This window comes from Diabrotica undecimpunctata, chromosome 2, assembly GCF_040954645.1.
Source record: "Diabrotica undecimpunctata isolate CICGRU chromosome 2, icDiaUnde3, whole genome shotgun sequence".
NCBI classification, from domain to species: domain Eukaryota; kingdom Metazoa; phylum Arthropoda; class Insecta; order Coleoptera; family Chrysomelidae; genus Diabrotica; species Diabrotica undecimpunctata.
Window position 1 is genome coordinate 181,971,793 of NC_092804.1, and position 12,894 is coordinate 181,984,686.

The window sequence follows — 12,894 nt, forward strand, 5'->3', positions numbered from 1 at the left end:
GTTCCCTGGTTTACAATAGCTATACGCGACATTACTACGTACACGCACACTAAAGAAACAAAACATTACACAAGAAAAACAAAACGAATAATGAAACAACGGATAAAAATATTAAAATAAAACAATGACAAGAAAAAGAAGATTGAGCACAGGTACAAACACATTTGATACTGAAATAGAAAAAAATTGAAATTTGAAAAAATCTGAGATTTTACTTAAATTAGTTTTAGAAGGATAATAAATAAACATTAAACTCACTTAAATTTTCCAAATTTCCCTCGTAACTCTGTGCAGAGCTTGCGTTTTTGTATCGATTTTCCAGAGTTCGAAACTGGTCCAATTTGCGCGCTCGCACAGGATCAGAACTGAGACCGTCATCTGTCACCAGATATGTGGGCGTAACAACTTGCTCAAATTAATTGTTTAAAAAACAATGCGGTTTTTAAAATGTAAACTAGTTCTTTGTTTCGTTGTTATTTTCATGCTCAAAGATACTTCAGGTAAGACAGATTCTTATTAAACCATCGTGATGTAAAAGTAGGTTATGTTTACAGAAAGCTTTTGGATATTATCAGAAACTTTCCTGATAATGTATCAGAAAATTTTACAGGAAAAATATATTTATAATGTTTAGTTAAACGTTGCTTGAGAGAAATAAATAAACTATAATTACTAATAATATTAATCTTTATATCCAAATAGAAATGTTATTGTGTGAAATGTGAAGTAACTTTATTATTTGTTCCTAAGATTTCTAGAACTTTTATTTTTCTATAGTTCCAAGCTAAATTTAGCTGATGTTTACAAATAAAAAGAAAACTTTACTGGAAGTAAAGCCTATAACCTGTCAAAGTTATAGGCTTTCTTTGAAGTTAATATGGGTCATACGTAGCTGGTTTTCAAAGTTATTTTTAATATAAACAATGTATTGTCAATTGACCATGAAAGCCAGCTTGGTTTTAGCTTTCATTTCTTAATATATTTTCCTTCTTCGCGTGAACCGTTTATTTTAGTATCTATTGCTTACATTTTTTTATCGTCTTTTTTTCTTTTCTTTGTTTTCTTTGCTTCCTCAATTATCCTCGTTTGATTTTCCTTATTAGTAGTAGGTGTCCATTCCATCCCAATTGTTTCTTGCCAATTATTTTTGGTAGAGGTTTTTGATCTAGCTATTGTCTAATCTCTTCGTTTATGTATCTGCATTTTGGTATTTCCACTAGTCCCTCTAACGAATTTCATTTCCGTAGCTGATATTTTTGTCTTGCATTTTTTCTGTAATGCTCATGCTTTACTTGCATCTGTAATAAATGGAACGACTATTGTACCAAAACTTTTGCATATATTCTTTCCTTTCTAAAAATTATTTGATTTATTGTATGGTACATGTTGGTTGCCTTTTGTCGTCTTTTTGGTATATCTAAGTCTATATATTTTTATGAGAAACTATGTCTTTTAGGTAATTATATCTTCCTACGATTTCTAATTATTGTTCTTTGATTTTTATTGTTTTATTATGTGTGTAGTTTTACTTATTTATTATAGTTATCGTATTTTTGTTCTTCTTTAATATCTGTCAAATATACTTATTAATTTTTATTTCAAAGCTTTTAGATATTTTTTCATTTCAACTTTCTATATTACTTTTTTTAAGCAAATCTGCGACATAGCACCTACACTCTTTAAAATATATCTTAATGGGACGCTCTCAAAGTGGAGAAGAAAATGCTGCAATATTGGTATCCATATTGAAGACCAGAAATGGTTCACGATACATTTCGTCGACGACCAAGCTATTCAAGCTGAAAACGAGAGTTACATAGACTATAGGCTTAGAAAACTGGAAGGAGTAAACCAAGTGGGGCCTCACAATTAATATACAAACAATCGAGTACTTAGTTGCAGAAGAAAAACCAGAAAGCCTACAAATTGAAATGGGAACTATAAAATCAACTGTAACCTTTAAATACTTGGGAGTCTAAATAACATTAAAATCAGGAAGTAACGAAGAAGTACATTCTAGGATTGGCCAAGCAAGATCAGCCACTAGACACTTACATGGACTATTGTGAAATAATAAAATAACAAAAAAAAATAAAGAAGAATTTATAAAACAATGATAGAAAATATTGTGTTGTACAGCGCCGAACTCGGCCGTAATGGACCTAATGCCGTACAAACATATTGGTACCAGGATCAGGGAAATTTTTTTATATTCAGAAAACTGTTTCCCCGATTTTGGTAATTTTACAAAGTACGGCATTCAAATACAAAGATTTATATCTTCTACTTTTCCAATATCTATCTCTTCAGGTACTTGATATTCTTTGCATTTTTTCATCAATTATTGTGTCTATTAAATTTTACGTGTCTCATACAATTTATCTTTGTAGTAATCTTCTCATATTTTTAAGATGTCGCCGGCTTTTTTAATCTTTTCTCTAGCCTCCATTAGCAGATCTTATTGTACACTAGATATGTCTGTTATTCGATATCTTAATATACTAGATTATATTTAATCAATTATAGACAAAACATTAAAGGGATTTTAATACAAATCTGAATATTTTACTTATTATGTTGCTGTTTGAAAGATTTTATTGCATATTTTATTGTTGGTTACAGCTATCAAGCATATTGAAGCTAACCCAGACGCTAAAAGGCTCTACGATGATTTGCTCAGCAACTACAATAGGCTTATTCGACCAGTTATCAATCACACCGAAACGCTCACAGTTTGGCTCAGTCTCAAATTATCACAACTCATTGAAATGAATCTGAAGAACCAAATAATGACCACGAATTTGTGGGTAGTTCAGGTAAGCACACTGTGTTTATTATATTTTACGTTGTTGATAACTAGTTTTCCCTTGTTAAATTCTTGGGTAATTTAATTTATAGAATTATGGTGTATTAGAACAGTTGAAAAATTACCAACTTTTAATATAAAACCGCCATTAGGCAAAAAACAAAATTACAAGACATAATACAATGACCTCCTGCTCGATTACATATGCAGGCAAGATATCAACAAAAACAGCCAAATACAGAAAAAAGAAAGAATAACACAAGCTTTTAGAACAAACAACAACTTATATATTATATTAAGAACAACAAGAGCAAAAAGAAAAAGCACTTTCAAAGTGGTGTATACAAATTTAAATATGGCGACTGCCCAAAAACTTACATCGGTCAAACTGGTGGAACTTTTAACAGACGTATATCAGAACATATAAGGGCTTTTAATAATAGAAAAACAGATTCTACGTACGCACTTCATCTTCTAGACCATAATCATTCTTTTAATGACGAATTTAAACTCGTTCACATACTATGGTCTTAAGCTATCTTTATTAGGTATCTATGGAATCTATGGAAAATAACCAATTTAAAAATACAAGCATAATTCCGAATGATCAATTTAAAACAAACAGTTCTTCCTCAATTTATTTACTTAAACACAATAAAATTTAAACGCATACCAATAATAGATCACTTGAGAAAGGCACTCTGCTGAAACTGCTGTAGTGATAATAATTTATAATATTTATAATAAGTGTCGAAAACAAAAATGTTCAGTGTTTTATTTTAGATAAAATGACTTTTCATCAAGTAACGGTCAAATCCAACACCTATATTTTTATATTTCAGAAATGGTATGACTACAAATTGAGGTGGGATCCTGAGGAATATGGCGGAGTTGAAATGTTGTACGTGCCATCTGAACATATTTGGTTGCCCGATATTGTACTATTTAACAAGTAAGTGTAAAATTAATAATGAAAATAAATTGATTTTTATTTCAGTTAAGTTTAGGCTTCCATTTTGTAAAAATACTATTGATAATAATATTTTCTTTGTTTTCAATATAGTCGAATTATTCTAATTATTCTGTGTTACCTTAAACGCTATGATTCAAAGTGTAGTTTTATTTAGAGAAAAAATTCAAATCAAGTTGAAGAAAATTTGCAGAATATATATTTTTGTTTGACAAACGGCGTCCTAAAAAATCATATTTGTTATATAATTACTTTTTTAATAATCGTGGATCATTACCAAAGAAAATTCAGTTTTGAAATTATTTCATTAAAGATGTCATTTTTATGTCATAGAAGAATTTTACTGTAAGTTACGTGCTAGAAACCATAGTTACTACAAAAATATCACAATTATTTTTTTGTTTAGTCTTAGTACACGAAATCCAATTGCTTGCCATTAATGTCACATTCTAAATTTTGGTGTGTGTAAAAAACTTAAGAGTATTTCTAGCATACGTGATATGAGACTAATTTTGTCCGGTAATCTTTACATTTCTTTAAAGAACTGTCTTTGGCTAAACCAGGAGATTTATTAATTTTTATCAATTTTTTTCTTTTTCTTCTCGTCCTTTTTATAAGCAATTCTGCTTGTTCATTGGTGGATTAATACCTCTATGAAAGTTTGTCCCTCCATCTTTTGCGCGGTCGTCCGATACTTTTTTTGCCGATTGGTGACTTATCTCTTGCTATTTTGACGACACGGATCTCCTCCATTCTGCTTATGTGGTTATTCCATTCTTTTTTTTTGTTTTGTGTCCGTTCATATATATATATATATATATATATATATATATATATATATATATATATATATATATATATATATATATATATATATATATATATATATATATAAATTAATATTAAACTCACCAGTCTTCCGGGTTGAACCGCGTCGATATCCATTTTGCCGAGCTTTCGACATCCTCTCTGATGTCTTCTTCAGGGCTTCCGAGGTCTCAGTCTCCCGAGCCCCCAGACACTACTACACTCACTAGTCACTTCTAGTTCACTCACTAGTTCACTACTACGACTGGGACCAGGGGACGGTTCATTTATACCGTCGATGGTGACGTGGCCTAGGTGGGGGTTAGGGTGGGGATTGGCGCGAGAGTTGGCGCGAACATTTCCGACAGTGGGATTTTGATTCGAAGATGGAGGGGGCGATATTTTGTTTATGAGAGGTCTCCATGTAGAAGGTAACCGTATGGCGTCATCTCTTTTATTAAGGCAATTTGGTCTTTTTTCTATTTCTATGGCTTCTCGGATAATTCTTGGTTTATAAAAGCGGATGGGGGCTATGGTTCTGGAGTTTTCGAAATCAATTTTGTGACCTGTATGAAGATGGTGTTGACCGAGAGCTGAAATTGAATCGGAATTGCGGTCTCTCGGTTCAGCTCTCGGTCAACACCATCTTCATACAGGTCACAAAATTGATTTCGAAAACTCCAGAACCATAGCCCCCATCCGCTTTTATAAACCAAGAATTATCCGAGAAGCCATAGAAATAGAAAAAAAACCAAATTGCCTTAATAAAAGAGATGACGCCATACGGTTACCTTCTACATGGAGACCTCTCATAAACAAAATATCGCCCCCTCCATCTTCGAATCAAAATCCCACTGTCGGAAATGTTCGCGCCAACTCTCGCGCCAATCCCCACCCTAACCCCCACCTAGGCCACGTCACCATCGACGGTATAAATGAACCGTCCCCTGGTCCCAGTCGTAGTAGTGAACTAGTGAGTGAACTAGAAGTGACTAGTGAGTGTAGTAGTGTCTGGGGGCTCGGGAGACTGAGACCTCGGAAGCCCTGAAGAAGACATCAGAGGGGATGTCGAAAGCTCGGCAAAATGGATATCGACGCGGTTCAACCCGGAAGACTGGTGAGTTTAATATTAATTTTTATAATAATATTAATCTTAGCTCTAAGTTTAATTGTACTAACCGCGGAAATCTTTCCGAACATTTCATATATATATATATATATATATATATATATATATATATATATATATATATATATTTATACTGTACGTTACATTTTCTTATACACATTCTTCTGAATGTTTGTTGGGAGGGACAACGCTTGAAACATACCGATAGGCCCAAATATCTTGGAGTAGTACTAGACCGGTCACTAACGTATAAATTCCACTGTCAGAGCACAAGACAAAAGGTTTCTACGAGAAACAACCTTCTCCAAAAACTTGTAGAGAGCAAGTGGGGTGCAAACCCCCAGGTCTTGAAGACAACAGCTGAGGCCTTATGTTTCTCAACAGGGGAATATGCTTGTCCCGTCTGGGGTAGATCTAGACACGTCCAACAAGTTACCATGGCGTTAAATGAAACATGAAGAATAATTACTGGTTGTATGAAGCCTACCCCCCTACCCCTACTGTACCAGGTAGCTGAATTCGCACCACCAGACGACCGTAGATGCGCCTCACAATATGTGGAGAAATTCAGGCAAACTTTTGATGAAAGGCACCAAGGCACCATACGGGTTTGACGAATCGCCAGGAATCAGCCGACTTAAATCAAGGAAAAGGTTTATGGAAAATGTCAGCGTCGAACCACCCGAACTGTTCCCCCTACATCCAGAACGACCTAATGGAATGAACCTGGACTGGAGAACCTGGCGGACACTCAATCGCATACGCACAGGTGTTGCCCCTGTAAAACAGAACCTCATTAAATGGGGCATCAAGACAGACAGCGACGCACTTTGTGAATGTGGGGAAATACAGAACGTGGAGCACCTGAGAGTATGCAGACTTTGCCCATCACAGTGCACCCTCAATGATTTATGGCTCGCAAATACAAAGGGTGTAGACGTAGCCCGATATTGGACAGAAAAACTGTAGTCGCATCCAGACACGAAAAAGTAAAGTAAAGTATCTATATTATTTATAGATATTTTTATTTTAGTATCCTCCAGTAGATCCACATCTCGAAGGCTTCAATCCGCTTATCTGTGGCTTGCTTCAGTGTCCAGTTCCTAGTCTGTAGTAAATTCAAGCCCGATATCTCTTCTTAGACTGTTTGTAGAGAAATTTCATTGTCTCTCTCGCTTTCTCTCCCTATCTCTCTGAAATAATTCCTCTATGTTTTCCTTCCATCGGCATAATTTTGGTTCTATTTCCATAATGAATTTCTCCTCTCTGTCTAGTGGCATCACTGAGCTATTAAAATTACTTACTCCACCTGGTTATTGGATCTTTTTATGCAAATTGAAGTTGTCATATGCTTTGTAAGTTCCGTTTCCTTACATTTTTCTGTTATTTTTTATTATACTTCGTATCTTGTGCCAGTTATTCCCAGTAATTGGATATTTGTTATTAATCTTTTGTTTGATAAATCTTCGTCTCAAAAGATATATTACTCTCACATTTTTCGGTTGATTTCTTTTATTAAAAAATACCTTATTGATTTCTATCTCTTTGAGCACGATTTTTTACCTGTGACGCTACGTCCAAAAAAAATCATATCGCCCCTTATATTTCTTTTTCTCGATAGAAATAACACAGTCGTCGTACCTACTGTGTTTAATAAAATAGAAAACTGCCAGACTGAACTGATATCTCGTATTTTACCAGAATAAAAGAAATTTTTTTCTTGGGTAAATATTAATCAAAACGTATTTGTTTCGGGTATTTTTCTTGTCTTGAGACAACATTTTTTGTAGGGATACGACACTCTGGGAGAAGAATATATGTGCAGAGGATTCGCTAGGGTTATATTCTTAGTTGTAGGTTTTTTATTTGTTTCAAAAAAGTATATTGGTCTCAAATAGTTAGGAGAATTTTTATCTTTATTAGCTTTTAGTCATATAAGACTTAAATGTCAAAAAGTCAATTAGAGAAACCATGAAAATGGGTGATTGGTAAAATTTGATAAAGAAAGATACCAAATTGGCGATCATTAGTATACAAGAACGAAAGAAAAAAATCTGAAAATAGATATACTGACAATCTTAAGGAACATGCTGTAATAACACGGATAGCAATTATCATGAAGGGTGAACTTTCAGTAGTTAACTATCCATTTTTCATGTGTAGTTAATTTAATATGTTTCATTTCTTTTGGGATTTTGTGTCTATATTTATCTCCTTTTTGCCTTTCTTTTCTTGTACAGCTCTTTCTGCAGTTCATATTCATCTGTGTTTTCTCGTTGTTAACGTTAAATGCCGTTTATAAATGTTTGTTTTAGCAATCTGTCTGCAATATTATTTTATAAATATTTCTTTTTTGCATTTTCATATGGAGTAAACACTAAGATGTAATAAATATGTGTAGCAGACGAGAGCCCAATGCAGGCTCGGTCCACTATATGGTAAAAAGTAATCCAAAAGGGATCCAAGAATGAATAATAAAATACAAGGAATTTAAAATACCATCAAGAACAAAAAAAGTAAAATAAAACAAAAACAAACAAGAGCTATAAATGAAAATTTAAAACGTATAAAAAAAGCAATATTCAAAAATCTACATGTATGTACAATATACAAAATAATCACATGTATGCATAAAAAAAGGTAAAAAAATGAAGAACAATGGTTTGATGAAGAATATCGACATATACCAAATTGAAAAAATATTGCAACTTCACGAGTACAATAACTACAGATAAACACAATAAACAAAAAAATATATATAAGCTGCTAGGGAGGGACAAAAAGAGAAGAAAAAGGTAATACATAAAAATAAAATGGAATATAAAAAAAGAGTTTAAGCTAATACCAGCGCCCTTGTTGTATATAATATACAACAACAATATTTCCAATCTTAACATCCCAGGTACTGCACTCCTCACAACAGCGAGGAGATATTTTCCGGAGAGACTTTTAAAAGAGCACAAACTCTACTAAACGGCGTCGAAGAATGGTTCAATAATTGGAGAGTTACTCTTAACGCTGCAAAAACGCAAACCATTGTGTTTCGCAGCCAAAAAACATCTTTAAAAGTCATCGCCTGGGATGACCACCAATTTCTCCTGAATTTGATGGAACAGAGACTCGATATTCGCCCATCAGCTTCCTATTTGAGTATTCTTTTTTCTGAGACACCCAACTGGGAATCTTATCTAAAGCAAATTTAGATAGGGTCAAAAATCGAGCCCGCCTCGACCACTTACAGGAATAATTAGACGAACACACACACAAAAACTCTCGTTCACACTTATAAAACCCTCATTCGGTCCGTTATAAAGTATGAATCTAACTTCTATTGCCTTCTGAAAGACTATCAGAAACAAACTACTAACTACCGAACGCAGAATTCTGCGTAGTGTAAACAACGAAGATTCTCATCCTGTGAAATCCATAACATCTTAAATGTTGCCACAATTATCGAGAATAAATACTCTTAACAAGAACTTCACACTTAGTATCATCAAAGGCCCCCATTCGAATACTCAAGAAGTCCTAAAAACTTTCTGCTCTTATCTACGTCACGTACGAACCTGGAAGACAACACACAAAAAACTTTACATTCCGTTCATTCTAACGCAGGCTTGTATTGACGAACTCCCGGAAGAGTACGCTAACATACTTGAAGCTACTCTGCTAGCTTACAGTACCTTTCTACAACCTAATCTTTTTCGTTACCCCAGATAGGGAGAGATTGGTTTTTTGCGGTTTCTTAATCTCACTACTCAATACTACCTGTCGTCCGTCCTACTATTTTCTTACCTGATTTGGCAATGATTGAGACTGTCTATCGAACTCCAACGAAGTCTGTTCGTTAACGCAAGTGATAAATAATATGAATTTTAGTGCAATACACTAGTTCTGAAGTTGATCGTAGACGTACAAACGACTTGCAGGAACAATGGTTACTAGAGAACATAGTTTTCGTTTTTGCCAGATCAGCTTACACAAATTCGCACACAAAAACACTCATACATAATTCTCATACTGGCATGATGGTAAAATGGCTCTTTCTGCTAACTCACCATTGACGCCCTCAACTGATAACCGAATGGTGGCTGATAGAACTAAAGTAACACCGAAATAGTAGCGTCCATCACTATCATGCCGTCTCACACACTAACACTGGGCTATTATATATAGTGCAATATACTAGTTCTGAAGTTCGATGTGGACGTAAAAACGTCTTGCAGGAACAATAGTAACTAGAGACTCGGTATTTGTCATATTTAGCTTAAAAAACACAAACACTAATTTCTGGAAAAAACATCACATCCAGTGAAAACCTTTCATCTCTGATTCAACTCGGCGACTCTATCTCAACAGCCTTCAACTTGACACAGTGCCTTTTTCGGTGCTGTTCTGACTTGTACAGTGCTAAGCAACAACATTCAAAGCAAACTTAAACATGATCACAGGATTCTAAACGATGACTTCATGTTCAATCCTAATCGTAATAAAGAAACCTATCTCGATCCACAAATAAACAGTGAAGCTAAGCTAATAACAATGTTGTGCAGACACAAATAAGGAATAGTAACAAAACAAAGGGAAATATTGACAAGATGGACAGAATTCTTTTAAGAAAATTTTGAAGAAAAAAGAGATCTGATGAAATAGTATTAAATAAAAACGATAACAAAAAAAAGTTATCAAAAGAATTCGAAGACTCCTTATTAGATGTCATAAGTGAACTAATGGTGAATATAGAAAAAAAAATGCCACATGATTGGGATACATACGTAATTATCCCACTATACAAAAAGGGAGATCAACTTGAATGTAAAACCTGCAGGCAAAGGTCCACATTATATCAGATCGTCATATTGAGGTAGATCTTAGAAAAAAGATAGTACACTAGGCTGTAATGTAGACTAGCGCAAAGCTTCATACTATGTTTTCTGTAATTTTAAAATTTAAGTAATATTTTTAAAATTGAATAAATTAATTTTATTATTTATTTCTTTTTTACTATTTTAAACAAACTGTATTAGGTATATGAAAATAAGTCAATAAATTATTATGTTTGCTTCTATCGCCACCTGCTAACGTATTTACAAAGCATAGGTTGTTTACTTTTGACAGACCTGTCAAATTTAGACCAAATAATAAATTATGAATAAAATATATAAATAAATATCATTTGATAGTAAATATAATTATTATATAAACTAACTAATATGTTTAAAGATAATAGTTGTATATATATGAAAATATTTTAAAACGATAAGTGTCATAACCCTTTAGACAGATGAATCAATATTGTTATTAATTGGATGACATTTATGACTTTTTAATTGTTGACAATCGTTACGAATCGAATTTTTTATTGGCAGATATTCTTTTAATTTTTTACTTCTCATTTAATGTCTGTATTTTGTTAGTTATTTTTTATGTAGTTTTTAATTTAAACCTGCTTATAGTAAATATATGATGACTAGAAAGGAATTGGTTAAGAGTAGTGAATCGATGTGAAGAAGCGCGATTTCGTGACGCTATTGGTGACGCATTCTCGTGACGCTTGTTCCGTGACGCTCGTCTCAGCATTTTACTATAGAGAAAAAAGTAATACAACGCCAGTATATTGTGACAATTAATTCACAAAATACAAAAGACAAATCACACCAGATAGAAATTTGAGATTTCTCTGAGAGTATAATCGTCAGAGAGTTGCCCCATAAAATCATACGAACAAACTAAATTTTGCTGCGAGTACTAATTTTGGACCCCCAAAAAAACATGCAAAAAAATGTACCGCTTTTACCTCCGGGTTTCCCCCTAAAAACACGCTCGTAGCGGAGTAAAAACGCAAAAAAATCTATTTAACAAAAGTCTGTACGCCGCAGAAAAAATGTTTCAAATAAAAAATGTAGCTGAGATAATTTTAAACAAAAATGTTTATTAGCATTTTTTGTGTCGAATGAATCAGTCTCTCAGAAACAACGCATAAAGAAACCGATGATTTGAATACAAAATCGATGTTCAATAAAATTTATATCAACTCGACGCTAAAAATTCGATATCTTTTGATTCAAGAGACCTATCGACAAAAATCAAAATGCGTTTTAAAGCTAAAGAGTGCAGCATTCATATGCAGTCAATAAAATTGATAAATAGAAATCAATCTTTAAAACCTATGACATGAAATTTCAATTTCAAGTTGTGGCAACAAATATAAGGTATTTGAAATATGAATAAAAAACGCAGAATTTAATATTTTAGTAGTAGACGGTTTTGGATGTAGTTTATAACAGAAATTTGGTTCCTTTGAAAAACGTACTAGAGTAATTGAAAAAAAAGTTTTAAACTTTTTAGATCGTTTGTTATGTAAAAGTTTAAATCCAGCGTTTTTTAAAACATATTTTAGATGCCTCACAAAACTCAAAACTAAAATTTCATGCTATAAGTTTTGAAGGTTAGGCTCTAGTAATCGAAACTTTATAGTAGACAGTTAATGAAAGGGATTGATTGTATTGATCTCATGAGAATCATAAAAAACATTTATTTATGTAACAACTTCATAAAATATGGGTTTATTTGCGGCAAAATACAAAAATTGGATACAAAAGTTGAACTCTTTACATTAAAAACGGATCTTGATTTTTGTAGATAGGACACTTGGATTAAAAGATATTTTTACCGTCGAGCTAATACAAATATTGTTGAATATTGATTTCGCACGCGCGACATTTAAAATCGACGGTCTCTTTAAGCGTTGTTTCTGAGACAACGATTCATTCTACGCAAAAAATGCTAATAAACATTTTTGTTTAAAATTATCTCAGCTATATTTTTTATTTGAAACATTTTTCTCTGTGGCGTACAGATTCTTGTTAAATAGATTTTTTTGCGTTTTTACCCCTCTACGAGGGGGGTTTTAGTGGGAAGCCCGGGGGTGAAATTGGTAAACTTTTTTGATTTTTTTATGGGTTTCCAAAATTAATACCCTCTGCAAAATTCATGCCTCGGCTTGTTCGTATGATTTTTAGAGGTTCAGTGGTATTTTCGTCTCTGACGACTGGAATATGATGTGGGTTAGAACGCAAAGGGAGGAATCGTCATTGTCTTGCCTATGATGATTAAACCATCCTAAATAAAACCGACGTTTCTCGACGCTGATGTTGATGAATGGAAATAAATATTAGCGGC

The 12,894-nt window shown here is 33.2% G+C and overlaps 1 protein-coding gene across 1 annotated transcript in view; it reads left to right on the forward strand.

The window, feature by feature from the left end:
• Positions 1–358: 358 nt before the first annotated feature.
• The window catches only part of nAChRbeta2 (nicotinic acetylcholine receptor beta2), a 60,629-nt gene continuing 48,093 nt past the window's right edge, over positions 359–12,894 (forward strand). The window contains exons 1-3 of the mRNA XM_072524135.1: positions 359–500; positions 2,623–2,816; positions 3,649–3,758. Of these exons, the coding sequence (XP_072380236.1) occupies positions 434–500; positions 2,623–2,816; positions 3,649–3,758 (371 nt within the window). The 5' untranslated portion in view covers positions 359–433. The remainder of the gene's footprint in view (positions 501–2,622; positions 2,817–3,648; positions 3,759–12,894) is intronic.